Raw genomic sequence first — 21593 nt, 5'->3', positions numbered from 1 at the left:
GAAGAGAAGGTGCAATGGGGTGTTATCAGTGTGTATAAATACCAGAAGAGAGGGTGCAAAGAGGACAGCTAGGCTCTTCTCAGTGGTGCCCAGTGACAGCACCAGAGGCAATGGGCACAAACTGAAACACGGAAGGTTCCCTCTGAACATCAGGAGACACTTTTTCACTGTGAGGGTGACTGAACATTGGCACAGGTTGCCCAGAGAGGTGTTTCCATCCTTGGAGGTATTCAAAAGCCATCTGGACATGGTCCTGGGCAACTGGCTCTAGATGTGCCTGCTTGAGCAGGGAGTTTAGACCATATAACCTCCAGAGGTCCCTTTCAACCTCAACCATTATGTGATTCTACAATTCTGTAATAATATTTAAGAGCCTATTAATATATTTAAGATTTTTTTTTTAATGAAAGAGTGACAGTAAAGGTCATCTTGCAGTGCAAGGGGAATGCTTTTTTTGAAATGGCATTACACAAGAATGGAGATTTAAATTCCTTTAAAAAAATAGAAAAGTGGATTCTGTTTATAGGAGCAAGAACTATTTTCTTTAGTACTTAAGGAAACATTCATGAACTTATCACTTTGCAAATTTAAGGGAAATCTGTTTTGATAGAAGTAACTGCTTGGACTCATAGTATGGCAACTGACTTTCTTGACTGCACAAGCCATTTAAGTACCCTTTTTTAGTCCCTTTCTGCACTCAGATTTATTCTAATATTCACCTTGCTAAATTAATTGACTGGAAAAAATGTAAAGGAGAGAGTACTTCTTTTCTCGGTGCACAGAGTTGGCAGTGAATCAGATACGAGATATTTGTGTGACTAATCTGTTTAGATTGAAAATCCATTTGTTCTTTTTTTAAGAAGTGTTGTCCACAGGTCTGTTCTAGGTATACAAACATATGCAAGATCAGACCAAACACGTGAGATCGGTTAATTTTAAAATAGCCGGTTTGTGTTTTGTGGAAACCATGTAAGTGCATTGGACGCCCTTGTGATCACCATAGCTAACAGTGCAAGGTAGAACAGTATCTATTGCCTCCTTCTTCCCTTTTACTGACCTGGAGTATCCATGTCCATCATAAAGCTTCTCTTAGGAATTTCACGTTATTTGGTTAGTTTACTTATTTAGGACAGGATTCATCTGTCTTTAAGAATCTCAAAGCTAGGTGCTTACACTCCACCTGTAATCAGCAAGAGACACATTTTTCCAGATGGCATCTTTCTTAAGACGGTGTCCTAAATAGACTGTGTTCTGGAAGTTCATGTTGCATAGCATTTCAACAGAGTTAAAATTGACTCAGATGAATCCTTCCCTTAGGTAATGATAGATAAAATGTTGGCAGTTGATTAAAAAGAAATCTAGACATGCTTCATGTTTTTGTGACCGGTATCATCCCCCTATTCTTAGCCTTTCTGTCTTCCCTCTGAAGTCTAGTATAAGGAAATATGTATCACAGAATGGTAGAATTCAGGTACCTGGGAAAGAGAACCTTGGAAGACTCTTATCCCTTAAACTCCTGGGGTACTCTTCATTTCTTGTTTTCCAAAATTAAGCCCTTTTAGGGTGTATTCCATCTGACCTGTGTTAAGTGCCTGCTGTAGAATGAGATCAGTTGGGCAGTAGATGCTAGATGGAAGTTTTTTTCCTATCTGTCAGAAAGAACTGAAAGAGTGACTATCTATCTCAGTTGCAGATGCCTACATTTAGTTCAAAGAATCCTACTTCAGAATGAAGTGTGTCTGGGTGGTTTTTGATGGTGGAGGGGGAAGCATTTCTAACTCTCTCCCCCTGCCCTCCAGCCAGCTCAGTTGCCACTGTGTTTCCTCAAGATGTGTTGACCACACAAATTCCTGTTCATCTTCCCTCCTGATTCAATGCTCAGTTTGTAAGGAATTTGCCTTAGCAGAAGTGGAGTAATGATTGAAGTATATCCCTTATTTGTGGTCAGAGGGAACAGCTAGTTGCCTGTGCATTTCCAGAACTAAAAGGGATCTAATATCTCCTGCATGGACCAGCTATATACATCTGTGAACTTGTGTAGTCAACATATCTCAAAGAAACACAGTTACTCTAAGGTAAGTAACTATTTTTCCAGATAAAATAAATCATGTAGTGACTAGTAATCTGTAAATCAGATCTAATATGAAAACTGCTTCTCTAGTATATGATACAGACACATGAACTTGATAATATTTTAAGTACATCTTGTATTCTTATACATGTGGCTCTTTTGATGTTCTCTCTACTTTCTGCCTGCTTCGCTTTATTTTTTTTTGCTTCTTTTTTTTTTCCTTCTTCTTCTTGTTTTCCCATTTGTTTCATATTGCTAGGAACTTCAAGCAATCCCAACTTTTGTCATTTCTTTTATGAAATTTAAGGTAAGGGTAATATGCTCCAGAACAATTGCTTGAATTGGACCTTTCATGCTTGTTACCTGTTTTTATCCTGCACTTATTTGACCTTAGATTTTGGGTGGTTTTATGTACATTGGTTCGCTAGTCTTATGTTAATTTTTTCAAAAAAGCAAATAGATGAACATAATGAGTCTAAGTCTGCTTTCTTACGTGAGCTGATCCTAACCACCTAATGCTTAATTTTGCAAATAATTTCACAGAAATATTATAGAAAAGCAAGTCAACTTTCCTATAATAGATCTCAGACTGTGCTTTTGGTTTTCTTAAGTATAGATATAAACATGAAAAAATAGATTATAGATTGATGTTTCTACTCATCTAATCTCATTTTAGATGGATATTTTTGTATGTCTTTAGACATACATTATAGAGTAGATACTAGATTGTACATATGATTGTGTAAGTGATGTATGTGGACTGTGGGTTGGAAGGAGAGAGCACTCATGTGTAACTGCATGATGTGCCCTGCTCCTTTTTTCACATAAATTGATTTTTAAAAAATATACTTTTTTAATGATCTTGGACATTTAGATGCTCGTAATTTTCTAGTATTAACTGAGAGTTCAGAAATCTAACATGGAGTATTTCAAATGAACATTCAGAAGTGAAATCGGAAGACTGCAGAAGTGAATGTATTATGAAACAAATAACAGGTGTCACTGCAGTCAGTCAATAGGGTTTATAGTTTGTCCTGATCCAATTAATTACCTTGGTTCCACATTCATTTTTGTGTGTGGTGTTGCTGTTTTTTTGGTTTTGTTTGTTTGGTTTTTTTTAATATATAAGCAATAGGTTATTTTCAAGTAAGTATGATCAAGGGTTCATCTCATTATGTGTATCTAACTAGTAATATGTGTTGAAGTGAAGATCCGTACTGATAGGAGAATTATTACCATCTTAATCCATTCATGTTTGAGCAGCTTTAATGGGACCTTGTTGTACATTCATAGCCTTACATAGCCCCAGTGCATTGTTGCTTAAGCTAGAGATTGAAGCGGTAAAAGCTCTGTCAATTTCTTTATCTTGCTATAAATTTAACTATAGAGGAAGCACACTCCTTCAAAATGTTTCTGATGTAAAGTCTTTCTTTTCTTGTGCTCTGATGAGCAAGTAATTCAGAAGATAATCCTGTCACCTCCAACATCTTTATGCCATCAGAATTCCTCAAAGTAAGAGGAATTTCCTGAGCAGCAGCTGCAAAAATAACTTTCTGAGCTCTTCCAGTGATTTACTGTCTACTTTTACAGATAGGCATTAATAGGTCATCCCTGAAGACGATGCTTGGCTCAGCATTCACCATGCATCTGTGATACTGTTGTTTAGTGACCGTGTTTCAGTAACACATACACATACACTAACACCTATAAGCCAGAGTTTTCAAAAGGAATAGCATAATTAATTGAATTAATGTATAAGTATTTTTAAAGGGGCTAGATTTTCTCAGCATATAGGCAATACGATAGTTCAATATCCCTGAAAAACAGGTGACAATTTTTTTATATTTAAAAGTTCATATTTGAAAATTCTATCCTGCTTGTGCCTGAGAATTTGAACAGTTCACTTGGTTTTTAATTACATATTAGAGAACCCAACTAAGTACTCCTTTTCCAGTCCATAGTTAAGTTTCTCATGAAACATAGATGTATATTTTTAGCTCTTCAAACACTAGAGTATTCTGTATTATGTAATTTTCAAATTAACTCTGGTATATCAGTTAATAAAATAACGTTTTGACTTTGAATTTGGGCTGAAAGCTTTCTTTGTAAATTTAAATTGTAGCCCTTTATCATATTGAAACTCCTAAACACTTTAATTACCTTCTTTGATGTTCTTTGGCAGTTGAATGCTCCAGTTCTGTTCACCTCTGCAAATCAGTGAATGTTCATAGAATGCTGTCAGAATAAATTAATACTTTAAAATGCTGTTTGGAAGTAGCATGCTGAATAAGTCATAGTGGCTTAGATAAACTGAAATAAATGTGATCAGAGGTCAATGATCCTCATGCTGGGGAAAGCACAAACAGTTATAATTATCCTAGATAACTTTTCTTTGATGGTTTATGTTCTGATCTGTGTGCTACTTCAGATGTGCAGGCTTTAGAAAGTAGTTTACATATCTGTAAGAATATCCTTTTGGTATTTTTTTACTAAGAATAAGCACCACTAGGCACTAATAAAAGTCTTGTTTTAAGAACGATAACTTATTAAACCTGGGGGATGTTGGTGACAGGTACCTTGGTGTTAAGAAAGTGAATATTTTCTATGATGTTGATTACCCAAGCTGAGGCTTTAAAATGCTTTTGTATCAACCAAGGACCACAGAACCAAGTTTGCAGGTGATAAATGATGCACTGAAATGGAAAACCATGAAAATGTATGAATGAATAAATAAAATGCTTATCATGCATTGTTGCACAGTGTCTTTAACAGCATTCAGTTATGCGATTACTGAAACATCTACATTTTCTGCAGTTAAACAAAGTAAACAAAAAGTTGCCTAACTAAATTGTAAAAAATAAAATTCACAAAAGACTCAATGCCACCTGCTAACTTTATCTTTTCACTTAATGTCCGAGAAATGGTATGTTATTTAAGACAGGTGCGGCTGTTCCTGTGTTCTTTATCTTCAGGTACCATAGATGTATTCTTGATCCTGGCGATACTCTATTTCAAAAAGATTTGGTCAGACCCAGTTTTAGTCATTCTTAAATTTTTAAGCTATGTTGACAGGAACCTTGCTAAATACCTATTTTGCTCACATTGCTGTATGAATAGTTGCAGCCACACAGATGTTCTTGCAAAGACTTAACTTAAGAAGGTGCTTCTCAGCAATAAGAACATGAGCCATAGAGGAAAAAAACCCAGTGTTTTACAAAACTGAATTTATGGTGTGAACTAAAAGTAATATACACAACATTGTGACACACTTACTCTCTTCCTGACTTCCAGAATATCTTACTTAAAGTTTCAGTTAGCTCTCTCTTCTTGTATTCTTCTCAGAGGGTAGCAGTCCTGGCTTTGCTGTTTATCTTAAAGAATCTTGATGTTATTTTTACACACACAGAGCCAACTATCAGACCAGGAGAGTAGGAATTTTATTCTCCTTCTCTATATTTAAATGATTTGAGAATTTGGAAGCACTAGGAGTTTTGGCTTCTTGGGACACTATGTGCAGTCAAGGAAGTCCCAGCATTACCAATAGCTGGAGCAGGGAAGTGTCATACATGTCCTATACTGTTTCTTAGGTACCAGCTTTTGGCAAGTGTCAGAAGACAGGAGCATGAGCTCTAGTGAACTTTGTTCCAGCACAGCTGCTCTAATATCATGTTAACCTCGCTGCAACTACCCAGCTAAGAATTTACCTAGGGAGTTAACAGATGTAATACCTGTGAGATTTGCACAATCTGTTGTGCAAATTCTGTCCAACCAACTAACAGTGTTTTGCGTAGAGGATCAGTAAGAGAATGAGTAGGAATACATCAGAGAAGGGTTGCTTTCCTATCTGAGGATCCTGTCCTTTCCTCAGCTGAAATGAAGCAATAGCTCTATGCTTTTAAAATTATTAAGGGAAGTAATATTTTACATATTTGAGGCAGCTTTCAAAGAATGGAACCATAATTTGCTCCTTTCCCAGGTTAGGATCTTTTCTTAAAAGAAAGTACTTTGTTTTTTAAATACAGTCAGTGGCTGTTCTTTTTTATCACATGGTCCAGTTTTTCTTCTCTCATGTAGTGCCTGAAGCTTAATCAGTCATTTTAGGTGATTAACTCGTATGATTTGTTGCATTGGTTCACTGTAATAGATCTGTTTCTGACAAATTTTACAGTAATATGGCCTCTTTGGTTTCAAAGAGTAGCTTCTGATTAACAGCCAGCACATATGGTTCATTGGTTGGAAATGTGAGATGGACACTTGTGTCCTACTTGATTCGCCTGCTTACGCAGTGCACAAAAAACCTTCCTGTCGTCTGCTAACCTTCTCAAATAACATGCTCACAGACCTGAGATTTCCTCTTAGTATTTTTCTGTTCTCTGTCAGGTCACTGAATTCTGCAGAGAACTTTGCAGCACTGCAAAGCAACAGTTCCATGACAGAAGTGTTAAAGCAAAACTGTAAAACAAATATGCTGTTCTTCAAAGCCATAAAATGGCATGGGAGGAAAAGAAAATTAATACAATTGGGTTTTCTTTCTTTCTTTTAATTTTCCTTGTTAAAACATTCCCTATCAAAATATTTTGCCAACTTCTAAACTTGAAGCTTTGATGTCAAGGATTGCACTGAAGTCACTCAGAAAATAACTTTTTTTTTTTCAGCAATAAAATGGTGGTAAAAGAAAATGAAATCCTCTCCTGTCTCAGCTCAGTTAACTTTTACTGAAAATTGACTCTGCAAATATATGGAAGACTAAAAATAGCTGTTGAGGTACATTTAAAGGACTTTGTGTTAATTTAACATCAGATGAGAACTGCAGGTAATCTCTCTGACACTGCAGTGTCCCAAATTGTCATGATTTCACCACTGTAAGGCTCATGTCTAGATGCTGAGTTCTTCTCTTACACTCGGGAAGTGTGTTCCAGTTAGACTGTATGAAGAGAAGTGATAAGAGAATTGGGCCCTGATGTTCCATTGGCTTTCATGCAACTAATGAGCTTGACTTGCTAGCGAGCTGTTAATTTCTGGACTACATCTGACACCTCTACTAATAGGCTGCAATGGGTCTTTTTTGTGTGTGGCTGTACTAAATCATAGAAGGAAGACAGGCTGATGCTGAGAGACCTGAAAGTGTGGGCAGAACAATTTGAAAGAGACTTAGCCCGAGCACAGGTGGCAGAAACAAGCTTACAGGAGAAATACCAGGTAAGCAGGAGGGAAAATTTTGTATTATAAGACATTATTGTCGTCATTATGTGTAACATGTACTGCAGTATTTTATACAATCTGCATATATGCAAATCAGTACACTGTAGTTTAAAGAAATAAAGACACAAACTGTCTTGCCTTTTATTGATGGAGGAATTATAATGTGAGCTCCAGCTTTGCTACGTAGAACAGTGCACAGATGGTTTGCCTAACACAGAGCTTTTTCTAGCAGTGTGAAGAAGGACTGTCCTAGTTAGAAGCGAGCATGTGTCTCCACAGTCCTTCCAGATCTTGCGTGATAGAGCTCAGATAGGAGGTATGACTGAAGGCCGGATGAGGTGACAGGTGGAGAGGACAGGGCTTCGAGCTTCATTTTTAACCCCTTTTTCAAACGTTAATGTCTAAATCGGCAATATACATTTTGGCCTATGTTTTCTCCTGAAGCTTGGCTGTTCTCTAAAAACAGCCACTGTCTGTCCCAAGTAGCATTTAATCCATTTGCTCGTTTATCTGATCAATTATTATTTCCATTCATATAGGGTTCAGGCATCTCTGATAACTGAAGGGAAATACAAATGTCCTACCTATATTTTCCTAAAGGATTTAACAGTCTATTAAAACCTTTAATAAAACGCATGTTAGCATAAATATACAAGTTTACTGCTACTCCTCTTCGGGAAGGTTTCAGACTTCTATGAGTGCAAAATTGTCATAGGTTGTAGTACTTCATAAATGTTGAAGAATTTAATTCTTTGTATGACATTGACTTGATTTTCTCTTTGTGCAGTCATTTAAGCATTTCAGAGTACAATATGAGGTAAAAAGGAAACAGATTGAACTTGTAACCCAGTCATTAAGGAAAGATGGTAAATTATCACTTGATCAAGCTATGGTGAAGCAAGCATGGGACAGAGTTTCTTCCAGGGTAAGCTGAAAATTATTGTGCTGTATATTTTTTATTAAATGAGGGATGAGAATTTAAAATCATTTAGACACCTGTTTGCTATTGATTTTATTAGGCATTAGGAACCTAAAAATGGACCAAGTTTCTAGCACTGTTGAAATATTTTGCATTTGTTTTGAGAACATTTACGGCACTATCATCTTTAATATTGCTCAAAGATAGAATATGAACTTTAAGAAAAGGTCTATACTTTGAGGTTTCCCTTTGTTTCAAAGCGTGTTAATAGCGCATAGCCAAGTTCAAAACATTGTTGATAAAAAGAAAAGCATGCACAATGTCCCTTTGAAATGCAGTGTTTTAATGTAAATTGCTAGTTATTTGAGAAATTCTAATATAACATTTTTTAATATAACTAAAAAAAGATTTCTGTGTAATACTGAATACTTTATCAATAAATGAGGCTTTAATGCTATTTTTGACCTGATTGCAATAGTAATAACTTAATATTAGTATTTGTGATAGTAACTTGCTTGTTATATTGTTTGTCCCAAATAAAATATTAAATCATTATCACTTAATCTATATTAATGGATTTTTAATGTTATATATTTAACAGAGGATCTGTTTAAAAATATTCTGGAGTTTTGATTTAATTTTCATTATTTTTTCTCTCCCATAACTGGGATTGCCAATAAGACATGGTATTTTACTGCTATGTACTTGACTCTGCAGTCCTTTGAGACCCATTTTCACTTACACATAGAAAATATGTTCAAAATAGAGATAAAAAAATTTTATACAAGACCATGAAATAAATGACATTGGGTGGAAGAAGGTCTCACATCCATTGCTATGGCTATTAACGGATGAAATTCCAGATCTTTAGCTTGTCAGTTGTTCCAGTTTACATGTCGTCAGTTCTGTAACTCAATTACCAGTCTGGAAGGGAAATACATGAATCAACGAATCCTTTTAGAGATTATGTTGCCTGTGAGAATGCTATAATTTCAGAAATAATGTGAAATAATTTGCCTAAGTTTATGCCTCAAACGTACTTTATTATGTGGTCTTACAGTATAAAGTCTGATTTTTCTCAAGATACTTGTTTGTATAATTTAGCAAGGAAAGAAGTTCAATCCTCTTACTTTTATTTCCTAGCTGCTTGATTGGCACGTACACCTTGATAAATCTCTTCCTGCACCTTTGGGTACCATAGGTGCTTGGCTCTATAGAGCAGAGGCTGCTCTGAGGGAAGAAGTAACTGTTCAGCAAGCTCATGAGGAAACAGCGAATACAATACACCGGAAGCTTGAACAACATAAGGTAGATCTACATGCATTCGTTCTGTGCGTTATACTCCATTATGTACAAATCTGTACATGATTCATACTGTACAAAGAAAGATTAGTATTTCTGACACACATCTTGATAGTAGCTAAAGCTAGGTGTCTTTTAGTGATGACTTGAACTGTGGTATCTGTGTATCGTACAAGCAATATTCAAAATTGCTTTTGAATGTTCCTACTTCTTCTGTCTGAAAGATGTCAGATATTAGTATTTTAATTGTTCCCCTATTCTAGGACTTCTATTGGGTATAATTCCATAGGGAGCTCACAAGTTGGGTACATTCTTTAACCAATATTAAATTATTAGGTGAAACAGGAAGGAGAGAGCAAATGTACTAAGTGTGCTGATAGTGCAGGTGATATGCACTGGGGGAAAAAAATAAAATGAAGTGAATTTTCATAGTGCTGTGATGACAAATAGCATGAGAAGTCCCCTTTGCTTTGGTAAACAGGGAACTTCTCCAGATGAATTTAAATAGGTTTACCATTATTCTTTGCTGAGTCCAAGTTCTCATTTAAAATCACAACTGTGAGGTTTGTCTGTGCATTTGTGTAATATATATGAGAAAAGTATAGACAGAAATTGTTGGTGAGATGATAAAAGAAACCAAACCAGTAAATACGATAGAGAAAGGAAAAAGATGGTGTAGAGAAAGGCTGCACTTGAGACAGGCTGTATTGTTTTATGTGGCTTTTTTTTCTCTATTGCTACTATTTTAAAACTTGATTGTAGTTTTGTTATGTGTTGTGTTTAGGATATGGTGGAGGTTTTTATTAAGAAGTAATGCCATATAATGAAAAGCTTAGAAGTTTCATGGTCATCTTGGAGAAGCTGTGACAGACAATGGTGTTATATCTGGAAGATCAGTTGGATCTTCTGCTTACTCTCTGTTAGAACAGTGGCAGCTCTTCTAACTCTAGCTCTTCTTAAGCAGTGGCTGATAAAATTTAACCAAAATAATATTACAATCTATGAGAAAGATACTGTTTTCTTTCAAGGTCTAGTTTCTTGTAATGATAAATTTCATTAGCTTTCTTGTTAACATCAAATGTTTCAGGTCCATAAGATTTGACATTTGTTTAAAAAAAGCAAGTAAAACTTTTTATTCTTATAATGTGAACACTATAGAACTCCTTTTGATACATTCAAGAGAAACACAAAAGACTGTGTCCTAAACTGTGTTTTCTTTGCATCAGAAATGCTGTGGTGAGGGATTTCTAGGCCAACAAATAAACTTTGATTTAGGTTAGTCTGTGCCAGAGGAGTTTTCCTATGGGAGTGGGATGGGGAAAGCTTCAAGAGAAGCATGTATAATTATATCTGTTCCTGGAGTTTGTTTTGTCGCTCAGATTTGCATTGATGAATACCATGGATAGTACCAGAAATGCATTAGTGCATTTTTTCAGTCCTTGTTTTCTAGGAAGTTGTTAGGGTTTGTTTGTTATGGTTTTGTTCAGATAACATCATCACTTTCTCTGTATCTTTGTCTCATCTGACAATGGGTTATTTTAGTGAACTTTACAGCTTACAGCCATTTTGAAGGTAATACAAAATGTACCAGTTTATTTGGACAAACCTACAGGCAAGCACTTAAGTTTATTTTAGTCAATATTGCCACCAAGATCCAAAAATTAAGGACAATGTCTGTGCTTGTTGAGCGTCATTTTGCAGAGCAGGATTTCATTTCATGAGAACACTATATAAAAGTTTTCATGGGCTTCCAGTTGATGTTGGATGAAACTAATGGGTTTTATTTTGACTTACCGATGCACGTTAGGGGCAAGGGGCATGTTTTGTCTGGCAAGGTCTCAAATGCATCTAGCTGGGATACTGGTTCCAAGTCTTTCCTTTATGTGAGAGTATGTTAGTCACAGGATACCCTTGCTGGAGTTTTTGCATTGGTAAAATCAGTGCATCACTGGCATCTGAGAAAGCCTAGTTCGTTTCTCTTCACAACAAGGTGTTGGCTGAAATGGAAAACAATGAAAATAAGGTGGATTGACCGGGATGGTGGGACCATTTGGTGAGCTGAGCCACTGAATTACCATTAATTTCTGCTGTGCAGTCACTGGGAGGGAGAAACCCTTCCTCAGCACATAGGAATAAATAGACATCTGTGATCAATATACAAGCCTGCGTTTTGTCCCCTCGGGTGAGAAGGGAGGACCTTTGTGTGGTTTCCTTTGCCAGTAGGCTTCTGAGCACTTTGTGCCAGGACCTGCATGTGTGCAGTAAAATACCACTGTTCTGTGTCCCCTCAGCCGCTGCGGACTTGATGTGGTATTGCTACGGTATCTCTTCAAAGACTAATGCCAGTCATTCATTTAATATGTAATCTCCAGGAAGCCGTTTGAAGCAGTGTGTTGCTTAGTTACAGTTGAAATGTGCTCTGCTGTAAGGTTTTTGCTGGTAGAATTCTTATCACAGGAATACAGGTCGGGTACCACATTCTGCATTCGTTTGTGTAATACAGAGAGAGAGATCCTGAAATTTTTTGATGCGGAGAGAGTGAAAAGTTCACTAAATATTGAATATGTACTTACATAAGGAGCTATTGATCTTCTGCCTATATATAGTGGAGTAGATTAGTTGCTGAAAATTTGAATCTATACTTAAGAAAGGTTAGTATCTGTTATAAAGATGTAAAGAGTAAATTTAGCAAGATTATGCTGTTGTGATATTAGAGTATTTGCAGACTGCATTTCAGGGATTATTTAATGCAGTTAAGAGTTCTTGTTTTGTTAAACCTTTGCAGTGTATCCTTCGTTTTAAAAATCTTCCGTGATTGTTAGATACAGCTTTAGCAGAGCACCTTATAAGGGGGTTCCCTACGTAAATGTTCAAGTTGATGTAAATGCTTTTGTGGTATGCATAACCTTGCATGCAAATGTGAGAGCATGGTTAAATAGTTAACTACATTGAGTCATCAGTGCAGGCTTAAAATTGTGCTTATTAGTTGGAGAGCCTACTGTGAGCCTTCTCTCTCTCTCTCTCTCCCCCCCCCTCCACCCCCCCGCCCCCCCCAATCTCTCTCTCTTTCTGAAAATCAAATCAGGATCTGCTGAAAAACATAGCTGGTCACAAAAAGGCATTCCATGAGATCCACGGGGCCAGGGCTGTTAACGGAGTGCCGGTTCCACCTGACCAATTAGAGGATATGGCAGAGAGGTAAGGCTTTTAATCTGAAATAAAAACCCTCTGTGAATGAAAGGGAACCTGCTTGCTTTTTAATCTGTTCGTGCAGAAATCACTGTCTAATTATGTTTCTCAGTGGCAAGCATGAAGAATTTGGGAAGAAAAACCTCCAAGAATATATATAAAAATACACTGAAAAGCCTGATGCTTTAAAGATTGATGAGAATCAAAATAATCTATGGGGTTTGGAAGGGAATACTTTTTACATTGATCCTGTTATTACTTGTCCCTGGACGAAATGTTATGTAACAACAGCTGGGATGCATGTGAAAAAAGAAAAGAAAAATGACTTTGCAAAACTTAGTAAGATATAAACTGATGATTTCTATGACTAAACAGAAATGTAATTAATTTGCTATTCAAGAGCAGTCATCAGAATGATCACCATGCATAATTAAATGTTTGTAGACTCTGAATTAGGTGAAAGATTAGAAAAATATCTGAACTGTAGCTAAAGCTTTCAGTGTCTCCTGCAGAAATGAATTTTGCTGTATTTTACTACAGTGTGATTCATTTTATAGGTTTAATTTTGTTGTCTCCTCATCTGAGCTCCATCTGTTGAAGATGGAGTTTCTGGAACTGAAGTACCGTCTACTGTCACTCTTAGTCCTTGCAGAATCAAAGTTAAAATCATGGATTATCAAATATGGAAGGCGAGAGTCAGTGGAACTACTTCTTCAAAATTACATTGTAAGTTGGGGTTGTCTTCTTCTTCTTCTAATTACTTTTGAGGTATTCATATTTAAGATTGCCAGAAATTAATAAAAGCACAGAAACAGAAATTAGACTTGACAGTCATCAATTTTATGATGGCATTCTTATGGAATATCTTTTCAGAGGTGAATCTGTCTTCCCCATGGAGGAAATTTAGTCAAAGGGCTAAAAATGAAAATTATTTTCTTTGCACCATCTCTTCAAAACCAGAAATGATGTCCCAGCTGCTAATTGTCTGACCATCAACTTACCAAGCATATCTGGAGGTTCCAAATCCTAGATTTTTACTTACTTTATGTAGCAATTCCAAAGAACTTAATTTCATCTTCTTTTACAGCTGCATAGATGCACTTTATGCTGACTATACACAGATGAAGTGTAGAGATAGAGGAGATTTTTGGCATGCAGTCCCCCACAGTACTTTTTTTTGAAGTCTTCCAAATGAAGAAAAAATAAGGAAGTTATGCTGCCTCTGTGTACTTGTTAAATATGCTATACTGAAAGGGGAATAATTTTATTCTTTTATAGAATGTTTTTTCTTCTCCTATTCAGCATTAGTATATTAAACCCATATTTTTGTTCTGGAAAGAGATTGCTCCAGCTCTGCATCATTCATATATCATGTTAAGAAACAGAGGCTATTGACTCACAAATACTCATTGGTATGTTCCCTTTTAGTCTTACGCTGCTGTATCTTGTTAAATCCACACTTGTGGTGCCAAGTGGCTGGTAGAATGGTACCACTGCTGCACTTCTACATTAGGGTGAGAGGGATTCTTTCAAAAGCAGGACTGCACTAAATACAGTTTTCCCCTTCTGTGTAATCCATATGAGGGAAATTGCTGAGAAAAATTCAGTTTGGAAAGAATTCATACAGTTATGGAACCATTTAGAGCGAAGACACTGTGTAGAGAAAGTTATTGCTGCCCTCACAGCTTGATAGTTTTTATTGCTTTGGAAGAGAACTTCAAATTCAACAAAGTTCCTCTACAACGTGAGAATTGAAGACATGTTCACACTTTTGCCTTTCTATGTTTAAACTTTAGCAGTTAGTGACACATAAAAATTCAGGACTTAAGCCTTGTTTTAGACAAACTTTGCAAAATTCAGATGGTTATTTAAAATAACATAGTTTGCGGGAGTGATGTGCAATAGCTAGGAGTCCATTTGGATACTCTGTAAGACTGTCACAAAAAGTACTAAAAGGTGACAAGGAAAATAATGAGGAAGCGGATAGCTTGACTTTTGCATTATTATTTTATATCACTTTCTTATTTTTTGCTTTAAAATGAACATCAAGTTCATTGTGAATTTGTATGTTGTTTTGCGATTACTCTTGTGCTTCAGACCACTAATGCTGAGATGGTTGTTAGGGGAAAGAAAATGCTTCCTTGCGTCATTCATGAAACTGCATCACACCAAAATGAGGAAATCAGGACAAGAAGATAAATGGAGCTCAGTTTCATTCCCAACAGCCTTGACTTCTGGCTCCTTCCAGGTGTCCAGTGATGGAAAGACACTTTGTGTGCTTTGGCTTACCTGGGAGCAATTTTCTAGGACTGAGAGACGAGTGTTACTCTTCCAGTAAATTAGGAGTCTTACGTAGGAAAGCTGTAGTCAGTACCTTATAGTCATGACTATATTAAGTAGGAGATAAAAATGTGAGTTTGTCTGCCAAAGCAGACTGAGCAATGTCAGCATTCTAAGAACATCCATAATTAGGATCTGGATAGAACATATGCCTGGAAAATATTTATGTACTGTGGCTTAAAAATAAAAGTGGTGGTTGTTACTTTATCCCATCTTCTTTTCACCTGTCTGTCATATCCCAGAAGTAAAGGTCAGCACAAATTGTATACCATCAACCTGAAGAATATATTGTACAAAGTTTCAGCTATAGTGGAGATACTGGGCACAGTTATCCATGGATTTTAACCCACGGAACTGTGTTTTGGCATTGCTGTATTGGCACTTTTTTTAGCACTGTATGCTGACGGATCTGGGAAAAGCTACGTATTTTCTTTAAGAGATCTTGTCAGATTAATCAGTAAAACGTCTATATTTAATTTTGGAAACTATTTCCAATTGCTCTTGAGATCAGTATTATAGAAGTCATTTGATACAGTCTTTTACTTTCTCATATGAAGTCTTTCAGGTTTTGGTTCAGGGTAAAATGTCTATCTGTATGGGTTTGGCAAAGGTGAAAGTCAGGAGTTTGCCACATGATTCATGGTAAAGCATGTAGTTCTTTATACATGCCAGGTATTTTTTCAAACAGTAGAGCAGAGAAAAATTCTGATTGCCCTTGACTTCTAGTTTCCTTGGTTATAAGCACATTTCTAAATTACATACTAGATAACTGTGGTGATTTGACATAGCAACTGTAAAAGGTTTTAAAATAGAAGATTTTTAGATATATACCGGCTGGCAGATTAATTTTTAACACTGTTTTTCGTGTTATGTAATGTGGGTTGATGAATGCACAAAATCTAATTCTTCTCTCCAAAGTACATTGAACTTTGACCTCATTGAAACCTGTTTTTACCAAAATCACACTAGTACACATAGCATTTTGTCTATTCTGATATTCCAAAGCTTGTATAGACACATGTGAGATGTCTACTTGCCTTGATTTTGTAGATCTGTAACTGAGGAGGCATGGGAAGTAATGCAAGTTACAAAACCATTCCAAAACTCTAGATAAGTACATTAGGTAAGGCAATATAAAAGCCCTGTAAAAAAGCAGGTTTTTCTCCCTTTTTGAACAGTGGTAATGGAAGATATATTATATTTGCATAATATAGACATATAAATATATATCACACTTAAAGGTAAGTAACATTTCTGAAAGACATGTAAAAAAAAAGTCAGTGCCATTTTCCGTAAGGGATAAAGAGGCATAAATGAAAAAGAACCATAACTTTGTGACCAAAATATTTCCAGATAAATTATGCATCGCGCTGTAACACATTACACAGCTAAAACATCACTCACAAAGGAAAGGTGCTGTATCATACTTTGGAAAAGCAGCATCTCTTTGTGTAGTGTTTCCTTCATCTTATTTTTACCAATTACAAAGGAGGTAAAGGAAAACTGAAGGATAAGCCAAATGGTTTTCATCTCTTAAAGTGAAACCTGCCTTTCTGCAAAGGCTTAATACAGGAAAAATTTTTAAAGTTTAACTAGATTTGGTTTTTGTGGTGACCTATATGGATGAAATTTTCTCTTTTATTAAAATGATTCCACTTACATTTCAGTGTAAAACAGTTTCCATTAATTAACTTTTAAGTTAATTGCTCAGTTTCAGCACATTCAAAGTATCATATGCTGGTGAGTTTCAGCAAGTCAGCAACTAGCAGACTAACTAAGAACATATTAAATAATCTTTCCATATGTAAAGTAAATAAAATGTATTTGTAAAGGGAGACTCTGCTGTACCATTAATTTGAAAAGGTGAAATTTATATATTATTTTATAATGATGATAACTTAAATATTATTTTGTAATGATGAAAATAATGGCGGAATAATGAAGTTAAAAGTTGTCATCACTGTCTCGTAATTTCATGGAAATTATCCTTATTCTTAATATCTGTCTTTATTTTGTCTGTTGTCATTTTTTTTTTTCTTTTCAGTCTGTTATTGAAAATAGTAAGTTCTTTGAGCAGTATGAAGTAACTTACCAGATCTTGAAAAGAGCAGCTGAAATGTATGCCAAAGCAAATGGCTCAGGTAAATGCCTATGTTTCTTTTGTTACGGAGACACTATTTTAATCTCTTTAGACATAAGTATCCTCTAAAAAGATCTCCTAATATTTGTTTCTTCCATGCAGCAGAGTTGTTCAGCAGCTGCAGTTCACCAGAGAGGCTACAGCCTCTGGTAGCAATTTCACATATTCTCCAGCATGAAGCCCTCTGGTACAGAGCAGCCTGCTGTCCTGGAGTTAAGATTTCTTAATCCCCAGAAGAGGGTGGTCATGTTCATGCTTCCTAATGGGAGAAGTCCATGGTCCATGCGAACTTCTGGATTGTTTCAGTGTTGTTGATTTGGGCCAAAAGTGTGCCAGAGACCAAATTAGGAGTAGGGAATATCATGTTCTGGTGCCTGGAAATGCTCTCTGGCTTGCCTTCATTTATTAGAAAAAAACAAATACAGAATTGGGACCAGTATTGTTGTAGTAGCAAAAGTATCCCCTGATTTATTGCAGTGCGACAACCTGTAAGAGGAACCCCAATGGTAGTTGAAGTATGGATATACATGAGAAAAATGTGTAGCTGACTCAACAGTTACCTCCTGTAATTCCTGAACACTGCTGAGTTCAGTGGGAATGCATGAGGGCAAGATTTGACCTAGATAGTTACAGACATGAGGTCACTTTAATCTCTGCTGAGGAGATAACACAGTAATGTCTGTGGAGGATTGCTGCAGCTGCTAAAGTGGTTAGCAGATGTGGAAAAAAAATGGGTATCTTTTTTTGTTTCGAAATTTAAGTTGATGATGGTGACACTCAAATTTTACAAAATAAACATCTTTTGCAAGCTATTTTTACAAAGAATGAAATGAATAGATTTATTCAACGCTATTTAAAAAATCCAATAACAAATTCTTTTCTAAAGGGTAGCTAGTTACTTATATGAATTCAGAAACATCAGTGCAAATTAGAGGACACCTTATATAAAAAATGTTTTGTAAATTATCTCTATTCTGCATGTTTTATGAAATCTAAGAATTTGCTTGGATCCTTTTTTTTCTCTCTGTTTTTTTTTCTTCTGGAATGAGGACACACTTGTTCCTTTATTGCCATGAGGAAGATACTAAAAATTAAATGGCAAAAATTAGCAGCACCTTAGTTTTAAAGTCGTTGCAAGGAAGATCAGATTTTCATTCAGTACTTTTCAATGCAGACATAATATGTGTTTGTGCATTATAGATCTCTTATTATTTTCTTCTTTTTTTAAGGAAACTTTCTCTCTTGATTTCTTTTGTGACAGATTAGAAATGAACACCACACTGAATACGCAGTATGACTGTTTTAATACAGCACTCATTTTATGTACTTTCCTTAGTCTTTAATTCACAGGTTTAATTTCTCAGTTGTAATTTTGCACTAAAATTGGGCTGTGAACTGAGCATATGTATATAAAAGCCTACTGAAGTAGAATTTGCAGTAAAATATAATTCCCTGATAAGAATGGATAAGCATAACATAAATTTAAGATTTACAGAAATAATAATGAACCAAAACAATCAATTTCTTTCATGTATCTCAGTGGAAGAAGTTGAGAATGTGATGAAATTCATGAATGAAACAACAGCACAGTGGAGAAACCTCTCAGTAGAGGTGAGAAGTGTAAGAAGCATGTTGGAAGAAGTAATTACTAATTGGGACAGATATAGCAGCACTGTGGCAAGTCTACAAGCTTGGCTAGAAGATGCTGAAAAAATGCTGAATCAGCCTGAACATTCTAAAAAGGTATGCACTAATAACATATGTATCTGGCTATTTTGTAAATTATGAAACATGGGATGTGTTTTTGCTTAACTTAGGCTGTTTTACAAAATGTCATACAAGACAGAGGGTTTTTTTCAGTTTCTGGCATGCTGTCTACATTCATCATAGGTGTTTAAATGTTTGCACGTATAGCATGCACAGACATATACATACATGCAATGAAGGAAGGCATCATCTGTGATAACATGGTTATAACATGGATAGGAATGTTACGTGATTCACTGAAAGGCAAATACAGCTCTTAACTCCAAAGTTCATAGTCATATGCTGTTTATAGCATGTGCTGCATGTAAAGACACTTAAAGAAAATTATTTTTTCAACTGATTTTTCTACCATATAGATGACAGATTTCAATATTGCTTGCCTTCACAAGACAACATTATTAAATCTGTTGTTATGTTTGATGGGTAAGTTATTAATCCATTTTCCTGGCGTTTTAGAAATCTTTTAGACAGTTCCTTTTGGAGACCTGCAGTCATAAAGAGAGTTTTGCTGTATTTTTTTTCTCTTCTAATATTAGAGCACTGAAGCACTAAGATTTATGTTTGTGAAACTTCAATAATGACTCAGATTGACTTGAATAATACTGCATTTAATAGGTGCTACCTTTTCACACAATCCCAATGTAGCAGCTGTACAGCTCTTAACATCGAAGTGTGGTTTTCATAGGTTCTAAGATGTCAAACTGACATCAGGTCAGGATGAGCATTTCATGTTACATGAAAGAACAGTATAATTTTTGGTAAAAGTTTGTTCATTTAAATTGATGTAAAAGAAGGGAATACACTTTTTAATTAAAAATAAAGCTCAGAAAAGGATTCAATAGTCTGGCATAGTATCAATACCAACAGTTATTATTACTGAGCAGGAAGGATGAACTCGGCTAATCCGGTTGATCTTAGCTCTTTGTGTATGTTTTATGTAAGTGACTTGGCAGTGTTTAAAATGAAATATTCTTATATCCATATATATGAGTAAAATCAAAATATTTACTTCTCTGATCAGTTTTATAACTTTACCTTTAAAGATTTTCAAAGCAGAAATTTCAACATATCCATACAGTATATACTTCCATCTGTTTTCTAACCTAAATCCAACAAGTGCTTCATAGCATTCTGATATATGAAGAGTTTCAAAAAGCCTTGTTGAAAAAATTAGACATGAAAGCATTATTCTTCCCCAAATGCTAATTTCTTCTTAAAATTATATTGCCTCAAAACTGTAAAAGATTACTGAGAGGTAACATCATCTGCCTGTAGACATATTTTAAAAGACGTATTTTTCTTCTACTATTAAAGTTGAATCTAGCACTCCACATCAATAATGTTTTCGTTTTCTTCTTCAGGATTTCTTCCGGCACTTACCTCAATGGATCCAACAGCACACAGCCATGAATGATGCTGGTAATTTTCTGATTGAAACATGTGATGAGACCATTTCCAGAGACCTTAAACAGCAGCTTCTGTTACTAAATGGAAGATGGAGAGAATTGTTTATGCAAGTTAAGCAGGTATATGTTTTTGCTGTTGTTACTTTTAAATATTTACTTTGTCATTTCCATGCAAGCAAGGCGGATTTGTCCCACTAGCAAGACTATAGGACAACTTACTAAAGTCCCTAACTGTTCATAATTATTTATATTAGAAATGAATCCCTGACAGCAGTTTATTTTATTGGAGCTCTTCCTTTGTTTATCTTTTTGGTTATACAGCTTTTTGGTTTTATTTTTTGGACATTTTAAGCTGGTATACGCTGTAATTTTTCTTTATAGTCTCCTGTCCTGATACAGTGACTATTATTTATACATATCCTCTAGTGTTCTTCGAATAAAATGATTGATTTTAAGTAGCTATTGTTGTTGTAAAAGCTCTGTAAAACTAAACAGTGAAAATGATGAAAGTGAATAAAAGTTACATTCAATTATTGTACTGCAACCATAATCAGGTACAATGCAGGTTAATTAACCAAATGTTTTCTCTAAATTGGTCTATCTTGTGTACAAGGAGGCACTGATACTAAATGCAAAAAACTACCCTTTATCTCATGGAAGAGGTTCAACTGATTGGAAAAGAATTGTTGTTTCTATATTTGTTCTTCAAAAAGCAAAGAGAAGATGTGAGCTAAATTACACAGAAGTATTTCACACTCACAAACACATTAGAAAATATCTTTGCTATAGTCAATATACTTCTAATGATGTTTTCCCCTTCCAGGGATTTTAAATAGCAGTTGCTTATTTGAAGATGCTGAATCTGTTTTCTTTACTGGCATGATTATTTCCATTGCAGTCAAGTTAAATGGACTTTTTTATTGTAACTTTTCCAAACTGTTGACTAGAATGTTCTCAAGCTTCATTTGCTGGTGATATTTAGGGTGATTCACTGTGGAAAGAGAAATGCCCAGGATGTAAATGCCTCTTCCCCTACTTATGCAGCTTCATTCACGTGCTGGCTATATGGGTTTTCTCACTGGCTTTTCACCGTTTCTGTCACACAGCTCTTCCCACTTTCTGAGACCTGTGTTTCCTCTTCCTCCAGCCAGCAGTTCTTTTATTGAAATTTCCCTTATCCTTCAGCTTTTCTATGTTTTTTATGTTCTATTCTCTTTGCTGAATTTTCAAAATTGATAGTATAGATAATGAGAAATT

General features: G+C 35.5%; 1 protein-coding gene across 1 annotated transcript in view; it reads left to right on the top strand.

Moving 5' to 3' along the window:
- LOC104161076 (nesprin-1-like) overlaps positions 1 to 21593 on the top strand; it is a gene marked incomplete at its 3' end in the record, with an annotated part of 90647 nt that overhangs the window by 20092 nt on the left and 48962 nt on the right. The window contains exons 9-16 of the mRNA XM_009699425.1: positions 7163 to 7270; positions 8061 to 8198; positions 9336 to 9500; positions 12580 to 12692; positions 13241 to 13409; positions 17068 to 17164; positions 18704 to 18906; positions 20292 to 20456. Of these exons, the coding sequence (XP_009697727.1) occupies positions 7163 to 7270; positions 8061 to 8198; positions 9336 to 9500; positions 12580 to 12692; positions 13241 to 13409; positions 17068 to 17164; positions 18704 to 18906; positions 20292 to 20456 (1158 nt within the window). The remainder of the gene's footprint in view (positions 1 to 7162; positions 7271 to 8060; positions 8199 to 9335; positions 9501 to 12579; positions 12693 to 13240; positions 13410 to 17067; positions 17165 to 18703; positions 18907 to 20291; positions 20457 to 21593) is intronic.

The sequence above is a fragment of the Cariama cristata genome, unplaced genomic scaffold, assembly GCF_000690535.1.
Source record: "Cariama cristata isolate BGI_N322 unplaced genomic scaffold, ASM69053v1 scaffold6880, whole genome shotgun sequence".
NCBI classification, from domain to species: domain Eukaryota; kingdom Metazoa; phylum Chordata; class Aves; order Cariamiformes; family Cariamidae; genus Cariama; species Cariama cristata.
Note: the sequence above shows the minus strand (reverse complement) of the source record. Positions and strands in the feature narration are given on the sequence as shown.